Below are 21,915 nucleotides of genomic sequence, written 5' to 3'. Positions count from 1 at the left end.
TTATCCTCTATGCACAACTTAAGGTATAAACTACTTTGAAAAATAAAGTACACTCCTTTTTTGTTCACTGAAATTTGGTCTCCCCATGTCGTTCTTTCTTTCACCTTCTGGCTGAATTTTTCCTCTGAGGCGGGGAAGCTCGTCAAGCCTACTAATTTTGCCTGGGCTTCTAAGATCCAACTGGGGAGGCCTTATTGTTTCCTCTCCTTCAGGAGAACGGGAGGACACCTGCGACCTTCGTAGGTGACGTTAATTCCCTGCTTTGGAATTTTATTCAGCCTCTTTTCTTCACTGAATTTTCCTACTGAGCTATCCTTATTTCAGCCGCTTTTCTCCACTAAATTTCCTCACTGAGCTATCCTCATTCTATTACTCTTTATATCCTTAATTAACGTTTAATTAAGCAATTGTTTCCTGATCTTCACCTATACCGTCTCTCCTTTGAATACCCTGGATCAGCCGGGGCTGGTCCCCGGCAGGTTTGATTATTCAGAGAACTTATTGGCTACAAGCATAAATGGTATAAGTTAAATGCAGAGGTCAATAATTTTTGCTTGGTAGGATAAAGGCAATGGCACCCCACTCCAGTACTCTTGCCTGGAAAATTCCATGGACGGAGGAGCCTGGTAGGCTACAGTCCATGGGGTCGCTAAGAGTCAGACACGACTGAGCGACTTCACTTTTACTTTTCACTTTCATGCATTGGAAAAGGAAATGGCAACCCACTCCAATGTTCTTGCCTGGAGAATCCCAGGGATGGGGAGCCTGGTGGGCTACCATCTATGGGGTCGCACAGAGTTGGATACGACTGAAGCAACTTAGCAGCAGCAGCAGCAGCAGAAGCAGGATAAAGATGGGATTTAGGGTAATTATAAGTGACCCATAACGCAGTCACAGAAGCCTCACCTGTCACAGTAATTTTCTCAAAGCAGTGAGCACCCAGTCCTGCCCCTACTCTAAGTGTAGCTGGTGAATTGATAACAATTTTGAATACGTTAGAGCAGTTACTTTAATGACATTCAGATATTTCTTGGGGTCCCATGATGTGTCAAAATACAATTCCTTATGTCTGTTTTCTCATGTATATTCCAATCAATTTAAAACCACATAGTTACAGCTTTAGAGCTCTAAGACAAAACATGAAGGTTATATTAATTTCTAGTCATAGAATTAGTTATGTAAGCTGTAGAAATTTGGAAAATACAGAAAAATATGGGAAATAAAATATCAACCATAATCTCACATTCAAAAGCAAATGTCCTCAATGTATTAAATTATTTTTCTTACCAATCTTCTATACATCAGTTCAGTTCAGTCACTCAGTCATGTCCGACTGTTTGCAACCCCATGAACTGCAGCATGCCAGGCCTCCCTGTCCAACACCAACTGCCTGAGTCTACCCAAACCCATGTCCATTGAGTCGATGATGCATCCAACCATCTCATCCTCTGTCATCCCCTTCTCCTCCTGCCCTCAATCTTTTCCAGCATCAGGGTCTTTTCAAATGAGTCAGCTCTTTACATCAGGTGGCCAAAATACTGGAGTTTCAGCTTCAGCATCAGTCCTTCCAATGAACACCCAGGACTGATCTCCTTTAGGATGAACTGGTTGGATCTCCTTGCAGTCCAAGGGACTCTCAAGAGCCTTCTCCAACACCACAGTTAAAAAGCATCAATTCTTCGGCCCTCAGTTTTCTTTATAGTCCAACTCTCAAATCCATACATGACTACTGGAAAAACCATAGCCTTGACTAGATGTACCTTTGTGGATGAAGTAATGTTTCTGCTTTTTAATATGCTGTCTAGGTTGGTCATAACTTTCCTTGCAAGGAGTAAGTGTCTTTTAATTTCATGGCTGCAGTCACCATCTGCAGTGATTTTGGAGCCCCCCAAAATAGTCAAAAACTGATTCCACAGTTTCCCCATCTTTTTGCATTGAAATGATGTTTTAACATAGATTAACACAAATAATATTTTTTTAACATAGATTTAAAAAGTATATTGGAGAAGGAAATGGCAACCCACTCCAGTATTCTTGCCTGGAGACTCCCAGGGATGGAGGAGCCTGGTGGCCTGCGGTCTATGGGGTCACACAGAGTTGGACATGACTGAATCAACTTAGCAGTAGCAGCAGAAAAGTATATAACATTTTATAAGTGAAATTTTTGAATTTGAACTTTATTTTAAAAGATGCATATAAAATCTGTAATCTTTAAATATTAATTCAATAAGTATATTCACTAAATTTCCCCTATTTTTATATAATTTGTAAAAATAGACCATTTTGTGATTTTTTATTCATGTTATTTTGTACATAGACTTTTAGATTATCCTCCAAAATTGTTACTTCTAATGTCCAAATTATTCCAAAAAATTGATGTTCCATTAAAATATTTCAGACACTATGTCCAGGGAAATTTAATTTCTTTCTTCTGGTTACTCTATATCTTATAAAAATAGTTTGAGATCAGAATAAAAAAAGACTAGGTCAGCTAAAAGAACTTTAAGATACCATTCCTACAGAGTTTTGGGAAAAGCAAGACTCATCTGTGACTTTATGAGTACTGTTAAAAGGCAGAATTTCAGTGTATTTCACTTTTTTATGATTCTTTTTTCTTTTCTTTTTAAGGCATTCTTTCCTGGAGTTTTTATTACCCACACCACATAGATGGAAAATGAAAGGAATGTGACTGTATTCATTCTACTATGTCTTACATAGAACCCCCAAATGCAAAAACAAAAAAAAATACTGTTTGTCATGTTTTTGGTCTTGTTAACCCTCTCAGGCAACCTGCTCATTGTGGTTGCCATAACTACCAGCCAGTCTCTGAACTCCTCCCTGTACTTCTTCCTGACCCACCTTTCCTTGATGGATGCAATTTACTCTTCTTCTTCAGCTCCTAAGTTGATTGTGGACTCACTTTGGGAGATCAAAACAATCTCCTTTAATGGGTGTATGGCTCAAGTCTATACATAACACATTTTTGGTGCTAATGAGATCATCCTTCTCACAGAGATGGCCTGTGACTGCTACATGACCATCTGCAAACCTCTGCACTACACGGCCATCATGAGCCACAGGCTGTGCCTCCTCCTGCTGGGGGTGGCCTGGACTGGAGGATTTCTCCACGCAACCCTTCAGGTCCTCTTTACAGTCTGACTGCCCTTCTGTGGCCCCAGTGTCATACCACTTCATGTGTGACTTGTACCCTTTGTTAAAGCTTGTCTGCATGGACACTCACATTCTTGATCTCTTTGTTGCTGCCAATAGCGGGTTCATCTGCTTGTTAAACTTCCTCCTCCTGTTGGTCTCCTTTGTGTTCCTCTTATGCTCCCTAAGGACTTACAGTTTGGAGGGGAGGCACAAAGCTCTTTCTACGCGTGTTTCTCACATCACAGTAGTTGCTTAGTCTTTGTGGCCTGCATATTTGTGTATCTTCGCCCAATTACCACTCTGCCCATTGATAAAGCTGTTGCTGTCTTTTATACTATGGTGGCCCCTATGTTAAATTCTTTAATCTATACCCTCAGAAATGCTGAGGTAAAAAATGCTATGAAGAAACACTGGAAGAAAAAACTGACTTCAGAAAATAGTTAAATAGAATCATTAAACATTACAGATAGAAGTAATAGTGGTACTCTAATCCAAGCCTCTTGATTAATATATCGAATCTAACAATGGAATGAATAATACTTGCTGATAGCCACTTAAGCAGAAGAACTAAAGCTTGGGTTGGAATCCAGACTTACTGTCTCCTATCTCTCACTCTCCTTATCACAACTTAATACTTCTCAATCAATAAATACTTATCTATTAACAGGAAATCTGGAAATATCTTCAGAAGCTAAAAAGCACAAATCTAGAGTTTTGAATTGGTCTTATGTAATGAAGGAAATTTATGACCAACCTAAATAGCATATTCAAAAGCAAAGACATTACTTTGCCAACAAAGATCCGTCTAGTCAAGGCTATGGTTTTTCCAGTGGTCATGTATGGATGTGAGAGTTGGACTGTGAAGAAGGCTGAGCATGGAAGAATTGATGATTTTGAACTGTAGTGTTGGAGAAGACTCTTGAGAGTCCCTTGGACTGCAAGAAGATCCAACCAGTCCATTCTAAAGGAAATCAGTCCTGGGTGTTCTTTGAAAGGAATGATGCTAAAGCTGAAACTCCAGTACTTTGGCCACCTCATGCGAAGAGTTGACTCATTGGAAAAGACTCTGATGCTGGGAGGGATTGGGGGCAGGAGGAGAAGGGGACGACAGAGGATGAGATGGCTGGATGTCATCACCGACTCGATGGATGTGAGTTTAAGTGAACTCCGGGAGTTGGTGATGGACAGGGAAGCCTGGTGTGCTGCAGTTCATGGGGTCGCAAAGAGTCGGACACCACTGAGCAACTGAACTGAACTAACATGGAGATGTGTCAGTTACTACTGATTATTAAAAAAAAAAAAAAAGTGCCTAATGATATTCCTTTACTTTGGACTCTGGCCTCAATATAGATATTTTTGTGTGAATTTTCTTGTTCATTAAATCTTGGTTGTACAGTAAAAGAAATACTATTTATGACATGCTTATAAGACTAGCATTGTATTATGTATTTTCCATATTGTGTTAGGTGGGTTTCAGTCAGAAAACAGAGCAGTGATTTGAACTGAAAAAGTTCACATGCAATCATTAATTATGTCAGGGTGCTAACTACAAAAAGGGTAATGAGCTCTGTAAAAAAAAGCCCTTTGACTGAGAAATGAGTATCCAAGGAAGGAATTCATTTAGAATGTGGACTTCCTTCTCAGGCCAGGACTTCACTCTTTGGAGAAAGTGTAGATTTTGCCCATGGATGACCAAACTTCAAGTTAGTGGTAGAACTGAGACACATACTGAGATATGACTCTTTGTCCACATATGTTTACTCATTACACACAACTCTAGGGTGTCTTTTCCAGACAGTCTGGACAGAAATGAGGTAATTAAACTGGTGATATTTATTAAAAAAAAAAAAAAAAAACAACTTCACATAGTTTCCCATTGAGCATGATCAGATGGTCCCAGAGATGACCATTAGTTCATCAGCTGTAACAGTGATCTCTACTCACATTGCACTTCATTGCTTATGCTACTTTAACTTTTTTCTCTTAAAGTTGTAGTTCTTATATCACAAGACAATTTTAATTATCCTTAAAACAGTTAAAAAACTATTCTTTTACCAGTTCTTTTTCACTCTTCCTTTGCATCCATGTACCCATATTCCTCAGACCGGTATGTTTTTGTGCTTTGTTCTGTTGCTAGTCATTGCTGTCAACAGTTGTGGTTATGCAAAACTACACTCACATTTACAATTTTTATGAACAGTTTTGATTTATGAAAATAATAATTGAAAACTTTGGTATCTTTACGTTAAGGTGCCAGCAACATATTATGTAATACTTACATCATATAATTTGGCTTCTAATTTTTAAAATAAATCTGTATAACACTTTATTTTATTAGTTTTTAAAAATTAAAGTTGGCACAAACATTTCTACAAATCCTCATAATTCTTTTTTTTTTTTTTTTTTAAACAATTTTTTTTATTTAAATAATGATAATAGTAAAAATATATCTAGGACTTTCTCTGGTGGTGGTGTGGACAGTGTGGGGTCAGTTCATTTTCAGATAGTTCCTTGATCCAGCTTATACATGTCAAAATCTATAGGCCCCTTCCTATGTAGTCAGTGCTAACTACAGGGTTTTAATCTATTGCACATGTCATTCCAAGGCAGTTCACTCTATTTGTTTTAGCTTCTTCTGTTTGCTGGTCTCTTCAGTGTCTAATTTCCACCCTGACACAAGAGGGTGGTGGTGGACACTTTTTTAGGCTTACTTGTTCATTCGTGCTGTGGGGAGGGAGGAACACTGCAAACAAATAACACTGGTGTGTGCTCGCACTGTCTTGGCCACACTGGGTTTGGCCCCGCTCACGGCGTGTGTGCTTTCCCTGTCTACACTGCTTAGGCTCTAGGTTGCTCTGCTGGGAATTGTCTGAGGCCAGCCCTGGGTTTTATGCACTTCCCAGGTCTAAGCCGCTCAGGTTCAGGTACTTGGGTTCTCCACAAATGTGCAGACTCGGTTGGGCCTGCGTTTTGTGTCCTTCCCACGTCTGAGCAGCTCAAGTGACCAGGTGGTTGGCGAGCGCAGATGCTGCGACTTATCGCCTCACTCGTCCCGGCCGCTCAGTTTTCTGGGTGTAAAACCAGTGCACGTTCTCAGGTGTGCTGTGTGTCTCTTCTGGGGAGCTGATCTCTGGTTATGACCCTCCTGAGGGATGTTGACCATCCAGAATCCCAAGAAGTCTTGGTTAGCAATGAAGCCTGCTTGCAGTTTGGTAGATGATGCCTCTCACCGGCTGCTGCAATTGCCCCCTTCCGGCTCTGGCTGCCTTCCCCTGCCTGTCTCTGGCAGGGGATGGGCTGGTCCACAGTGGACTAGCTCTGATCAGTCTGTTGTTATGTGAGTGGGCCTTGGAGGTAGTTCAGTTCAGTTCAGTCACTCAGTCATGTACGACTCTTTGCAACCCCATGAATTGCAGCATGCCAGGCCTCCCTGTCCATCACCAACTCCCGGAGTTTACTCAGACTCATGTCCATTGAGTTGATGATCCCATCCAGTCATCTCATTCTCTGTCATCCCCTTCTCCTCCTGTTCCAAATCCCTCCCAGCATCAGAGACTTCCCTGGTGGTCTAGTGGTTAGGATTCGGCGCTCTCATAATTCTTTTTTAAAATTAATTTTAATCAGAGTATAGTTGCTCTACAATATTGTGTTAGTTTCTTGCTCTACAGAAAAATGAATCAATCATACATATACGTATATCCCTTCCTTTTTGGATTTCCTTTCCAAACTAAATAGAGTTCTCTGAGTTATACAGTGGGTTCTTATTATTTGTTTTATGCATAGTAGAGTGTATATGTCAGTCCCAATCTCCCAATTCTTTCCACTCCCCCTTCCCCACTTTGTAACCATAATTTTGTTCTCTATATGTGTGACTCTATTTTTGCTTTGCAAATAAGTTCATCTGTACCATTTTTTAAATTAGACATGTAAGTGATATTATTCAGTTTGTTTTCCTCTTTCTGACTTCACTCTGTATGAGAGTCTCTAGGTGCATCCACATCTCTGTGAATGGCACTATTTCATTTTTTATAATATTCCATTGTATATATATATACCACGTATTCTTTATCCATTCCTCTGTTGATAGATGTTTAGGTTGCTTCTATGTCCTGGCTATTGTAAATAGTGCTGTAATGAACACTGGGGTGCATGCATCCCTTCAAATTGTGGTTTTCTCTGGATATATTCCTTGGAGTTGGAACACTGAATCATATGGTAGTTTTAGTTTTTTTAAGGGACCTCATACTGATTTTCATAGCAGCTGTACAAATTTCTATTCCCCACACATTTCATGGTACCTTGTCCTTCCACTATTTTATAATTTATAACACCTTGTTGTAATTTTTTACTCCCTCTTGGGAGTTTCTCAATGAATCTTAAGCTTTTTGAAGGCAGAATCCAGGTCTCTCTCTCTCTTTTTTTTTTTTTTTTTAACCCTTGAAACCCTAGCAATTATCAATGTCTGATACATTCTGTGTGCCCCAAATGTTTGTTACCTAATGAATTAAGACAAAAAAGAATAAAAGGAGTGCATTTATCTTGAAATTGCTTTGTACGTAGACAGAGCCATGTATTTTTAAAAACAGATTGTAATAATGAAATGTTACTGAAAAGTAAATAGGTTAACTGAAGAATATAGCTTAAAGAGCTCGTATTAATAAGATAAAAACGTCTTGCTCAGAGCAGGAAGAATATTAAGGTAAACTATTCATCCATATGCTGAGAAGTGTAGTTTAAATTTCTTTCTCATCCTCAGTTTAAACAGGAATTAAGCAAATTGTAGTTCCCCCTGAGGTCAAGCAAGACTTTTCCTTGAAGGTGAATCAACTTAAAGTATAAATGAATTCCCTAGCCTCTAGTACTACTTTTTGGACTTCATTTTAGCTAATTTAATTGTTTCCTTTATATATTTACCCACACATTCAATATTTATCATGCATATGATATTGTGCTATCTTGTACAAACTATTGCTATATAGTAGGCATGTACTTTATGGTACTTTACAGAGTGTGACTGTATATGTCAAAAATAGAAATTCTTTTCTGACATCAAAATGTTATTTTATTTGAGTCATTACTCTTCCTGATGTGTTACCAGCAGAGCATGGGTTATATGAGCAATACTACATGGTGTTGAAGGCTACAAGGAAATTTGGAAATGGTGTAATATTCCTTATCTACCCCTCAGAGGTAGACAGGGCCAGTGCATTTATAGCATTAAATAGTTACATACTATAATATTGCAGGTACCATGTGACTATCAATTGTGATATATAAAAACAAGCACAGTTATTAATGACAAATTATTAGATTTTTAGTGATAATGATCTAAAATATACACTATTAAGCACAGGTCCTGGCTCAGTACATGGTTAGTAGTACAGTTATCTAAACATTCTGTCTTCATTGCCTGGAAGTTAATTGATGTTCAGTGCCTGACCTAGGAAATTAGTCAATTTTGATTACTGGCTTGCCAATACATCTGCTTTGATGCTTTCCTCTTTTTGACACTTTTTAATACTTTCCTTTTTCTGCTTCCCAGGTGGTGCCAGTGGTAAAGAATCTGCCTGACAATGCAGGATATTCAAGAGACACAGTTTCAATCCCTGGGTCAGGAAGATTCCCCTGGAGTAGGAATGGCAACCCACTCCACTATTCTTGTTTGGGAATCACATGGACAGAGAGGGACCTACACTCCATGGGGTTACAAAGAATTGTACAGGATTGAGCATGTATGTATGCACACAAATCTTTATGCATACCTCCTTTGGTTTATTATAGAGAATATTTGTTATTGTTCAGTCACCCAGTTATGTCCAACTCTTTGCAATGCCATGGACTGCAGCACACCAGGCCTCCCTGTCCCTCATCATAACCCAGAGTTTGCTCAAGTTGATGTTTATTGAATCAGTGATGCCACACAGCCATCACATCCTCTGATGCCCTCTTCTTCTTTGCCCTCAATCTCTCCCATCATCAGGGACTTTTCCAATGAGTTGTCTCGAGTTTCAGCTTCAGTATCAGTCCTTCAAGTGAATATTCATGATTGATCTCTCTTAAGAATGACTGGTTTGATCTCCTTTCTGTCCAAGGGACTTTTAGGAGTCTGGAGTCTTCTCCAGAACCACAGCTTGAAGACATCGATTCTTTGGCATCCTGCCTTCTTTATGGTACAGATCTCACAATCGTATGTGACCACTGGGAAGACCATAGCCTTGACTCTCTGGACGTTTGTTGGCAGAGTAATGTCTCTGCTTTTTAATACACTGTCTAGTTAGTCATAGCTTTTCTTCCAAGAATCAAGTGTCTTTTAATTTCATGGCTGAAGTCACCAACTGCAGTGATTTTGGAACCCAAGAAAATAAAGTCTGTCACTGTTTTCATTGTTTCCCCTCGTATTTGCCATGAAGTGATGGGACCAGATGCCATGATCTTAGTTTTCTGAATGTTGAGTTTTAAGATGACTTTTTCAGTCTCTTCTTTCAATTTCATCAAGAGGATCTTCAGTTCTTCTTCACTTTCTGCCATAAGGGTGGTGTCATCTGCATATCTGAGGTTATTGATATTTCTCCCAGCAATCTTAATTCCAGCTTGTGCTTCATCGAGCCTAGCATTTCATGTGATTTACTCTGCATAGAAGTTAAATAAGCAGGGTGACAATATACAGCCTTGACCTACTCCTTTCTGAATTTGGAACCAGTCCATTGTTCCATGCCAGTTCTAACTGTTGCTTCTTGATCTGCATACATATTTCTCAGAAAGCAGTTAAGGTAGTCTGGTATTCCCACATCTTGATGATTATTATATGTCAGGCAAATACTTTGTATAATATAACTACATATATAATAAATAAAATTCCTGTTTAATATCAAAATGTTCTTTTGAGTCATCATTTTTTATGATTGTTTTTCAACCTAAGGTGGTGTCATGAGCAGTACTAGACATTCTGAAACCTACAATAAAATAGGGAAAAATTGTGCAATCTTCATTCAACTGTTAGAGAAGTTCAATGATGCATTGCCTTTATAGCTATGAAATAAGTATATACTATATAATGTGACAGTCAACATACCACTGTCAACAATGGTATATAGAGTTACTAGTGAAAATTAATGCAAAAAGAAAAATAATTAAATCTTGCCATTTGTGACAATAGGAATGGATCTAGAGGGTATTATACTGGTATATTGTGGCCAGAATACTGGATTGGGTAGCCATTCCCTTCTCCAGGGTATCTTCTCAACCCAGTGATTGAACCCAGGTCTCTCACATTTCAGACAGATTCTCTACCAGCTGAGCAACTATTAATTATATTACCTTTCCATCATAATTACAGGAGAGTGCAATTAAGATTATGGTCTGGAAAATCAATCATATTCTTATTACTGTCTCTTCAGTATGTCTGTTTTAATATCTTACCCTTTCTGCATATTTCCTCACTTTCCTGCTTCTTAGGATTCCTGTAAAGATTACTGCTCAAAACCAAACTACTTAGCATTTTAAAAATTTTATTAGAAAGAAAGTCTATGAATTCACATTCATGGTTGCTGTTGTAAAACTTAATGTCAATTTGGTAGAATTTTCTATGTATGAAATAAATAGTACTGGGTTATATTTTTCTCCTTTTGTGCAGCTATTTCTGTTCCATTCAATGAAAAATACTATAATTTTATGTAGTTAATTTCTTTATCCCTTAAGTAGTTCTTACTGAGCTCATCCAACATGTCATTTTGACATTTGCCTGGTGGGCTACATAGTCCGTGGTGTCACAAAGAGTCAGACACAACTGAGCGACTAACACTAATCAGTGTTGAGTTCTAGGTACATTTATCTGTCAGCTGAAATAACTTTCCTACTGCATAATTTCTTAATGGCATTTTTCATCTGGTCATTTCTCAAGGTATAAATTAAGGGATTTAACATGGGAGTTATCGTAGTGTGGAATACAGCAACTGCTTTATCAATAGGTAAAGTAGCTGCAGGTCTCATGTACACAAATGTGCAGGGCACAAAGAATAAGACAACCACTGTGACGTGGGAGATGCAGGTGGAGAGGGCTTTGTGTCCTGCCTCCAAACTGTAGGTCTTTAGGGAGTAAAGGATGGCCACATAGGAGACAAGCAAGAGAAAGAAGTTTAACAGACAGATTAAACCACTGTTGGCAGCAACAAAGAGCCCTAGAGTGTTTGTATCAGTGCAAGCAAGTTTGAGCAAAGGGTTCAGATCACACATAAAGTGATTTATGACATTTGAGCCACAGAAGGGTAAGTGGAAAATAAAGAGGATCTGTATGAATCCATGAAGAAAGCCTCCCACCCATGCCACTCCCACTAGGAGCCCACACACCCACCAGTTCATGATGGTTGTATAGTGCAAGGGCTTGTAGATGGCCACATAGCAGTCATAGGCCATCACAGTGAGCAGGATTATCTCAGCACCTCCAAAGAAATGTTCCCCAAAGATTTGGGTCATGCAACCATTAAATAGGATAGTCTTCTTTTCATACCGTGAATCTGCAATCAGTTTGGGGGTACTTACAGAGGAATAGCAGGCATCAACAAAGGAGAGATGGGCCAGGACAAAGTACATGGGAGACCTCAGTGATGAACTGACATTTATGGCGACCACAATGAGCACATTTGCTACCACAGTGGTGAGGTAGATGACCAGAAACATAGCAAATACAATTTTCTGCATCTTTGGATTCTCTGTGAGCCCCAGTAGAACAAACTCTGTCATGTTCCTGTTCTCCATGTGTTTCATAACGGTTCATTTCATTACCTTAAAGAAAACCGCAATTTTCATTCATGCAACTTTGAATTTATTACACTCCATTCCAATAAGTGATAAATGCCCAGGATACAATGAGTGTGGATTCTTTTGAGTTTATTTGACAAATAAAACATTCTAAGATTTTAAGATTACTCCTGTAACCACATGAGGGAGAGCTTTATCTTCTGAGATATCTCAAGTTACTACTAAACTGAAGTAGATTTCCCAAATAATGGCAGATATGTCTGAAAGGAGTCAGAAAATGGACATAAAACCCATGAATAGAAAGTTTAGGAAGTTTCTTTTTACTCTCTAATAAACGGGAAATTTTGAAAGGTTGTTAATATGAGTAGAGGGATGGAAGGAATTTGATCAAGAGGGAATCTTGTATGTTATTCTAGTAAAGATCTTTATGTATCTTAGATGAAGCTGGCTGAGTTTCACTAAAGGGATGAAAGATGGAGACAGAAACAACAGAAGCTTCTTATAAGAGTTGGAAAAGGAGTAACAGGAAGATGGTGATGGGAATATAAAAAAAAATGAATACAAGATCTAATTAAAAGTATTTATAATGCATGTTGACTAAATCTAATCACTTAGCAATAATATAAGTCTTATAAGTTAGTCACTCAGTCATGTCCAACTCTTTGCAAACCCATGGACTGTAGCCTGCCAGGCTCCTCTGTTCTTGAAATTCTCTACTCAAGAATACCGGGGTGGGTTGAAATTTCCTTCTCCAGGGGAATCTTCCCAAACCAAGTACCAAACCCAGGTCTCCTGCATTGCAGGCAGATACTCAACCACTGAGCCACCAGCGAAGCCCATGAATGATTGGGTAGCTTAGTAGGTTAGTGGTAAAAAATCTTCCTGCTAATGAAGGAGACTCCCATGTTCAGTCCCTGGGAAGATTTAGAAAGATCTCCTAGAGAAGGAAATGGCAACCCATTCTCATATTCTTACCTGTAAATCACCTGGACAGATGAAACTTTCAGGCTACAGACCATGGGGTTGTAAAGAGTGACTAAACAGCAACAAGAATGAATGATTTCTGTGTGCATGGTGTAGTAGCACATGTTTCATACCCTCACTTCCTTTTCTTAGCAATAACAACCTGTGCAGTTGATATCGTATCATCCATTCTGCAGGTGAAGAAGCAATGTCATAGACTAATGTTAGCAGTTGTAATAACAATGCTTACACTAAAACTGCACACTTACTGTGGTTTTAAGTGCTTATGCAGACATGTAACCCTCAGTCCAAACTTAAAAGATCCTCACTACTATCATTTTTATACTGATTTTATACATTAGGAAAGAGAAGCATAGAGAAATTTAGGATTCTGTCCACCACCAAGTGGTTAACAATGGGCAGGGCCAACATTAAGTCTCAGGTTAATCTTATTTATTAATTTTCTCTTCAAAATTTTAACCTATACCCAACATTGTTAAGTTATGATAGACAATGTTGAGCTAGTAATCTCATTTTGATAATAATTCAAATTACTTTAATACTACTTCAGAAGCAAGTTTATACAGAATGATTTCATTAGCTCACACACACACACACGATGACATCTTTGAACTCTCAAAAAATAAGTAAAATGTGATATTGCATTCATTGAATGGTCCTTCCATATTGACTTTTCCCTCAGGCCTAACTCTCCATTCTTCCACTTCAAAGACTGGGACCCCAGATTTCTCTGTGAAATGTTAAAAAATAAATATTGTTTGAGCATCAGAAAAACCTGATTCAAATCCTGGTTCTTCTGAATGCAACCTCTTTCATCTAAGGTACATTTCTTTGTCACCTTGTTTTTCTCAGCTAGAAATTTATAATAATGATACCCACCTCATAGATCATCATGATGATTGAGGGAATATGTATGAACATGTCCACAGATGCAATGGTGCATGGATGCAAAAAAAGAGCTTTTAGTTACTTCTGTAACTGTGTATGCACCTGTGGGATAGGAAGAATTAACAATTGGAGAAATAATGCAGAGAACTGTTTAACTGTGCAATGAGCTCCAGAAGAATCACCGCCAATTTTACTCTCAAAGACACAATGGAGACTCATCTCATCCTTAGCAATTTTTCTCACGAGAACCTCCATATTTGTGTTTGATGAAACTGATGATGATTTATGTCACTAATATTTGTAATTTACTCTTTTATATATGTGAAATGTATTTAAATTTTGTTTTAATCCTCATCAATAGTTTTGCTTACTAAAAGAGAAGTCTCATGACAAAGCCTAGATCACAATGCCAGAGAGCTGGGAGCCTACAATTTGTTTAACCTCTAAAATATCCAGCTTTCAAATTAAGTTAATAATATCACAAGCTACCTTTTGAAAAATTGGAATGAAGATGAAATATTCTATGACCATATCTGAAAAGTGCTGAAAAATAATGAATATTATACATGGCAAGTAATAATCTATAATAAATATTGGTACTATTGAAAAACTTACCTCAGCACTCTTAGATGATTTTAGTGATGTTTGAGGTGCCCAGAAAAAAAATCCTATATTAAACTGACTGATTCGTATAATAAGTAACTTTCATTATGAAAAATGTCACACTTGAGCAGAGCCTATTCACACAACTGTGAAATGAGCAATTGTTAAGAAATTGTATATCTTCAATATATGTACTTTTTTAGGAATATTGATTATACCTCAATAAATCTGTTTAAAAAATGGAAGCCTTCTTAGAAATCAAAACATTTCCACCTAGCTTAAAGCCTCAAAATTTATTCAAGATCTGTTGAAATCTGTTCACTTGTTTGAATTTAGAAGAGATTCAGTTAAAACACTATGGAAAAGTGATCTTAAACAAATCTCTCTGGTCCCACAGGGCAAGAGGCAGAGAGTGTGGAGAAAGCATATTCAAACAGTTCACTGTGCTCATGATGAATCTTGCTTTGGAGAAGTGAGCTACAAGACCAGTCATTTTCACCTTGTCCTTTATTGCTGTTTACAGAGATTTCCCTAAGGTTCAGGGACCTTGTCTTGCAGTTGTTGCTTTCTCTCTGAGGAATTATCTCTGATGGAAAGGCTTTGCCTTAGAAGCAGGTATTCAGGAGTGACATATTAGAGATTCACCCATTCTTTAGCAAACAATTAAATTCTCTACACCGGAAACTAAGTTTATGGGAGTCCCTTTGCCTGAACCTGGATTGTTAAGAAAAATGAGCATCATGTAATAACAAGGGGGCACAACCCCAGTGTGTGGACCTGTGATGTAATTTTCTCATTGAATCAAGTCATGGAAGAGTTCCTATTTTGTTGTGAATACTAAATCCTTATTGGAAACTACAGCCAATTCCTTGAGATCCAGATCAATGAGGGTACAAAATTAATGAGAATCATTTGAAGTTCTTGAATCTGAAAATGTTTTTCTCTCTCTGCCTCATTTTTTGAAGTATCACGGAGAAATAAAATTGTGTGTGTGAAGGTATATAATGATATTTTGATATAAGTATTCAAAGATGACTCGTAAGAGTCCCTTGGACAGCAAGGAAATCAAACCTGTCAGTACTAAAGGGAATCATCCCTGAATATTCATTGGAAGGACTACTGCTGAAGCTAAAGCTCCAATACTTTGGCCAACTGATATGAAGAGCCTACTTACTGGAAAAGACCCTCATGCTGGGAAAGACTGTGGGCAGGAGGAGATGGGGGTGACAGAGGATAAGATGGTTGCATAGCATCATCAACTTAATGGACATGAGTTTGAGCAAACTCCTGGACATAGTGAAGGGCACAGAAGCCTGGTGTGCTGCAGTCCTTGGGGCTGTAAAGAGTTGGACACGACTTAGCAACTGAACAGCAACAACAATATACCTTGTTAAGTAATTGCCACAATCAACTATTTTATATGTTCACGACTTATACTGTTACTAATTTACTTGGGGTTCTTCTATGTCTTGGCTATTATAAATAATGCTGCAATGAACATAGAGTGCATATGTGTTTCCTGATTGAACGTGAATGAATATGTCTTCTTTGGAAAAATGTCTATTCAGGTGCTCTCCTCATTTTGTAAAAACCGGAATGTTTGTTTTCTTGATGTATGAGTTGTATGAGTTTTTTTTTTTTTTATTGTGGATATTAACCTCTTATCAAATATATTGTTTGCAAATATATTCTCTCACTTAGTAGGCCTTTGGACTGCAAGGAGATCCAGCCAGTCCATTTTAAAGGAGATCAACCCTGGGTATTCTTTGGAAGGAATGAGGCTAAAGCTGAAACTCCAGTACTTTGGCCACTTCATGGGAAGAGTTGACTCATTGGAAAAGACTCTGATGCTGGGAGGGATTGGGGACAGGAGGAAAAGGGGACGATAGAGGATGAGCTGGCTGGATGGCATCACTGACTCGATGGATGTGAGTCTGAGTGTACTCTGGGAGTTGGTGATGGACAGGGAGGCCTGGCGTGCTGTGATTCATGGAGTCACAAAGAGTCGAACACGACTGAGCGACTGAAATGAACTGAACTGAACTGAGTAGGCCTTTTGATTTGTTGATAGTTTCCTTCACTGTGAAAAAGGTTTTTACTTTAATGTATCCTCATCTGTTTAACTTTCCTTTTGTTTCTTTTGCCAAAGGAAACATATCCAAAAATTATTGATAAGATCATTGTCAAATAGTGTACAGTTTATATTTTCTTCTAGGAGTTTTATCATTCCAGGTCTTATATCCAAGTATTTAATCCATTTAGAATTTATTTTTGTTCATGGTGTGAGAGAGTGGTTAATTTGATCCATCTTGTAGCTTTCCAGTTTTTCCAACATTATTTATTGAAGAGATTGTCTTTTCCCCTTGCCTCCTTTGTCATGGATTAACTGATCATATAACTGTAGGTCCTTTTTTGGGCTCTCTAGTTTGTTTCATTGATAATGGTATATGCTTTTATGTTTAAGTCATACTGTTTGATTACTATAGGTTTGTAGTATAATTTGAAATCAGGGAGTGTGCTACTTCTACATTGTTCTTTCTCAAGACTGTTCTGGCTATTCAGGGTATTTACATTTTCATATAAATTTTAAACTATTTATCCTAGTTCTGTGAAAAATAGCAGTGGTATTTAGGAAGACATTTCATTGAACCTGTAGATTGCCTTGAATAGTATTGTGATTTTAATAATATTAATTCTTCTAGTTCATGAACATGATATATATTTACATGTATCTGTATAGTTTGCAGTTTCTTTCATCAGTCTATTACAGCTTACCAAGTCCAGATCTTTTACCTCCTTAATTAAATTTATTCCTTGATATTTTATTCTTTATCAAGTAATTGTAAATTGGATTGTTCTCTTAATTTCTAATTCTGATGATTTGTTGCTAGTGTGTTGAAGAAATGCAACAGATTTCTGTATATTAATTTTGTATGCTGAAACTTGACCAAATTCATTGATGAGCTCTAGTAGGTTTTCAAAATTTTTCTATATATATTGTCATATCAGATTCAGTGACAGTTTTAGTTCTTCCTTTCTAATTTGGATTTCTTTTATTTCTTTTCTCTGATTGTTATGGGTAGAATTTCCAGCAAATAATAAATGTGGCAAGAGTGAACATCCTTGTCTCTTTTCCTTATCTTAGAGAAAATAATTTCTGTGTATAACATTATACATTGAGTATAATGTTAGCTGTGGGAATATCATGAATGGCCTGTATTACATTGAGATTTGTTTCCTCTGTTCCCACTTTCTGAAGAGTTTTTGTCACAAATGGGTGAAGAGCTTTGTCAAAAGCTTTCTTTGCCTATATTAAGGTGATTAAATGATTTTTAGTCCTCAATTTGTTAACATGGTATATCACATTGACTGCTTTGCTGATATTGAACAATCCTTATATCTCTGGGATAACTCCTATTTGATCATGGTGTATGATCCTTTAAACTTATATTGAATTTAGTTGCTGATATCTTGTTGAAGAATTTTGCATCTAGGTTCATCAGTATATTGGCCTGTAATTTTCTCCTTTTTTAGTGATATTTTTGTCTGGTTTTGGGTGATGTGGGCCTCATAGAGTGAATTCAGAACCACCCCTTTCTCTGTTAATTTTTTGAAATAGTTTCAGAAAGACAGGTACTAACTCTTCACTAAATATTTGGTACAACTTACCTGTGAAGTAATCTGGTCCTGGACTTTTTTACTTTTAATTGAAAGTGTGTGTTAGTTGCTCAGTTATGTCTGACTCTTGGTGACCCTATGAACTGTAGCCTCCCAGGCTCCTCTGTCCATGGAATTCTTCAGGCAAGAATACTGGAGTGGGTTGCCACTTTCTCCTTGAGGGGATATTCTCAACCCAATAATCAAACCCCAGTCTCTTTCTATGAAGGCAGATTCTTAACCACTGAAACACCAAAGCTTTAATTTTTTTAAATTACTGATTTAATTTAATTACTGGTAATTGATATTTTCATATTTCTTGTCTTTTTTCCTGGTTCAGTCTTGCAGGATTGTGCATTTCTAGGAATTTGTCCATTTCTTCTAAGTTGTTTATTTTATTGGCATAAAATTGTTTGTAGTAATCTCACCTAAAGATAGACATCCTGGAATGTGAAGTCAAGTGGGCCTTAGGAAGAATCACTGCAAACAAAGCTAGCGAAGGTGATGGCATTCCAGTTGAGCTATTTCAAATCTTAAAAGATGATGCTGTGAACGTGTTGCACTCAATATGTCAGCAAATTTGGAAAAGTCAGTAGTGGTAACAGGACTGGAAAAGATCAGTTTTCAATCCAATCCTGAAGAAAGGAAATGCCAAGGAATGCTCAAACTACCACACAATTGCACTCATCTCACACGCTAGTAAAATAATGCTCAAAATTCTCCAAGCCACGCTTCAGCAATACGTGAATCATGAACATCCAGATGTTCAAGCTGGTTTTAGATAAGGCAGAGGAACCAGAGATCAAATTGCCAACATCTGCTGGATCATCAAAAAAGCAAGAGAGTTCCAGTTTTGTTTTGTTTTTTTTTTTTTCAAAAAAAAAAAACATCTATTTTTGCTTTATTGACTATGCCAAAGCCTTTGACTGTGTGGATCACAATAAACTGTGCAAAATTCTGAAAGAGATGGGAATACCAGGCCACCTGACCTGTATCTTGAGAAACCTGTATGCAGGCCAGGAAGCAACAGTTAGAACTGAACATGGAACAACAGACTGTTTCCAAATAAGAAAACAAGTACATCAAGGCTGTACACAGTCACCCTGCTTATTAACTTCTATGCAGAGTACATCATGAGAAATGCTGGGCTGGAGGAAGCACAAGCTGGAATCAAGATTGATGGGAGAAATATCAATAAACTCAGATATGCAGGAGACACCACCCTTATAGCAGAAAGTGAAGAAGAACTAAAAAGCCTCTTGATGAATGTGAAAGAGGAGAGTGAAAAAGTTGGCTTAAACCTCAACATTCAGAAAACTATGATCATGGCCTCTGGTCTCATCACTTCATAGCAAATAGATGGGGAAACAGTGCAAATAGTGGCTGACTTTATTTTTGGGGGCTCCAAAATCACTGCAGATGGTGATTGCAGCCATGAAATTAAAAGGTGGTTATTCCTTGGCAGGAAAGTTATGACCAACCTAGACAGCATATAAAAAGCAGAGACATTACTTTGTCAAAAAAGGTCCATCTAGTCAAGGCTATGGTTTTTCCAGTAGTCATGTATGGATGTGAGAGTTGAACTATAAAGAAAGCTGAGCGCTGAAGAATTGATGCTTTTGAACTGTGGTGTTGGAGAAGACTCTTGAGCGTCCCTTGGACTGCAAGGAGATCCAACCAGTCCATTCTGAAGGAGATCAGCCCTGGGATTTCCTTGGAGGGAATGATGCTAAAGCTGAAACTCCAGTATTTTGGCCACCTCATGTGAAGAGTTGACTCATTGGAAAAGACTCTGATGCTGAGAGGGATTGGGGTCAGGAGGAGAAGGGGACGACAGAGGATGAGATGGCTGGATGGCATCACTGACTCGATGGATGTGAGTCTGAGTGAGCTCTGGCAGTTGGTGATGGACAGGGAGGCCTGGCGTGCTGCGATTCATGGGGTCGCAAAGAGTTGGACACGACTGAATGACTGAACTGAACTAAATGGGACTGGATGCCATGATCTAAGGTTTATAAGTGTTAAGTTTTAAATCAGTTTTTTATATACAAATACACTGTGATATGATTACAAAAATCAAGTTGATTTATGCAAACCATCACTTCACATGAATACCTAAGTATTTTATTCTTTCTGATGCTAGTGTATATGGGATTATATACAAAATTAAAATTATTTCTGATAATCATTGTTAGTATATGAAAATGTAGCTAATTTTTGTAGATTTTTTATCCTGCAAGCTTCTTGAATTTATCTATTAGTTCTAATAATTTTTGATGTAATTTTTGGATTTTCTATATGTGAGATCATTTCTAATATCTAGTTTTTTAAATATCTCTTCTTGTGCCCAGTAGAATGCATTTGAAATTTATACAGATTACTGTTTGTCAGTAGTTCATTTCATTACTGAGTAGCATTCCAAACTTATCACAGTCAGGGCCTCCCTGGTGGCTCGGATGGTAAAGAATCAGCTTGCAATGCAGGACACTGGGTTTCAATCCCTGGGTCAGGAAGATTCCCCTGTAGAGTGGAATGGTTCCCCTGAGTGTAAGAAATGAAGCTGAGGCTCTGACAAGACAAAGGCGGCTAGAACAGTGATGACAGAATATTGCAAATGATAGACCGATAGACCTGGGATACAGTGAGAGAGATTCAGAGAGACTGAGGAAGGAAATGCTGGAGATCTGGATAGCATTCCCTCAATTATTCATGCATTTGAGGAGACTACATCAGGCTGGGCAGAGACTTATCCAGATGGATTAGAGAGAAGATAGCTTGGTGCTCACATTGAACCAGAAAGAGCACTTATTTTCACCAGCTGGAAAACATCATAATGCACAGGGCCTGTGCAGTGGGTTGAATATGATGGAGGCTGTGCATCATGAATATGATCTTTCATGAATATGAAAGAAGTAGTAGGACAGAATTAGCCCAAGACTGAGCACTCCTCTGCAGTTGCCTCATAAACCATAACAGCAAAGAAAATAATCCAAAAAGAAAACATTCAAAAGAATCAAACTTATTATTATGTTCAGAATTCTGTTTCTGTGTTAATGTAAGATATTGATCTCACTATTTTCCTTGAGATGCCCTTGTTTCATTCTGGTGTAAGAGTGATGCTGCCTGCATGAAATAACTTGGGCAGTATAATTTCTGGTCATCTCTGAAAGTGTTAATATAGGATTGGTGCTATTTCTTGATTAATTTTAATATATAATTTATTTGCAAAGCTATATGAAAATAGAATTTCATTTTGGGAAGGGAAGGATTATAAGAATTAACTTTCTGGAAAGAAAGTGAAGTCGCTCAGTTGTGTCTGACTCTTTGTGACCCCATGGACTGGTAGCCTACCAGGCTCCTCTGTCCATGGGATTTTCCAGCAAGAATACTGGAGTGGGTTGCCATTTCCTTCTCCAGGAGATCTTCCCAACCCAGGGATTGAACCCAGGTCTCCCACATTGTAGGCAGATGCTTTACCATCTGAGCCACCAGGGAAATTTCATTTTTCTGGAGTATTAGATTATTCCTGTTTTTCATTATTTTTCTTACTGTTTTGAGAAAGTTGTGTTTTTCTTAGCAGTAGCCCATTTTCTTGGAGAAGGCAATGGCGCCCCACTCCAGTACTCTTGCCTGGAAAATCCCATGGATGGAGGAGCCTGGTGGGCTGCAGTCCATGGGGTCGCTGAGGGTCGGACATGACTGAGCGGCTTCACTTTCACTTTTCACTTTCATGCATTGGAGAAGGAGATGACAACTCACTCCAGTGTTCTTGCCTGGAGAATCCCAGGGATGGGGGAGCCTGGTGGGCTGCTGTCTATGGGGTCACACAGAGTCGGACACGACTTAAGCGGCTTAGCAGCAGCAGCCCGTTTT

General features: G+C 38.2%; 1 protein-coding gene across 1 annotated transcript; it reads right to left on the bottom strand.

The window, feature by feature from the left end:
• Window positions 1–10,980: 10,980 nt before the first annotated feature.
• LOC102267838 (olfactory receptor 4C46) lies at window positions 10,981–11,907 on the bottom strand. The gene has a single exon (XM_005909628.2). The coding sequence runs from the start codon at window positions 11,905–11,907 to the stop codon at window positions 10,981–10,983; it is 927 nt and encodes a 308-aa protein (XP_005909690.2).
• Between the last annotated feature and the right edge of the window lie 10,008 nt (window positions 11,908–21,915).

This window comes from Bos mutus, chromosome 15 (assembly GCF_027580195.1).
Source record: "Bos mutus isolate GX-2022 chromosome 15, NWIPB_WYAK_1.1, whole genome shotgun sequence".
Lineage (NCBI taxonomy): Eukaryota > Metazoa > Chordata > Mammalia > Artiodactyla > Bovidae > Bos > Bos mutus.
The sequence above is the reverse complement of the archived record's forward strand: the minus strand, read 5'-3'. Positions and strand labels throughout refer to the sequence as shown.

Excerpts from the sequence above, each read along its gene's own strand:
- LOC102267838 (XM_005909628.2), bottom strand. The coding sequence starts at position 11,907 with ATGGAGAACAGGAACATGACAGAGTTTGTTCTACTGGGGCTCACAGAG.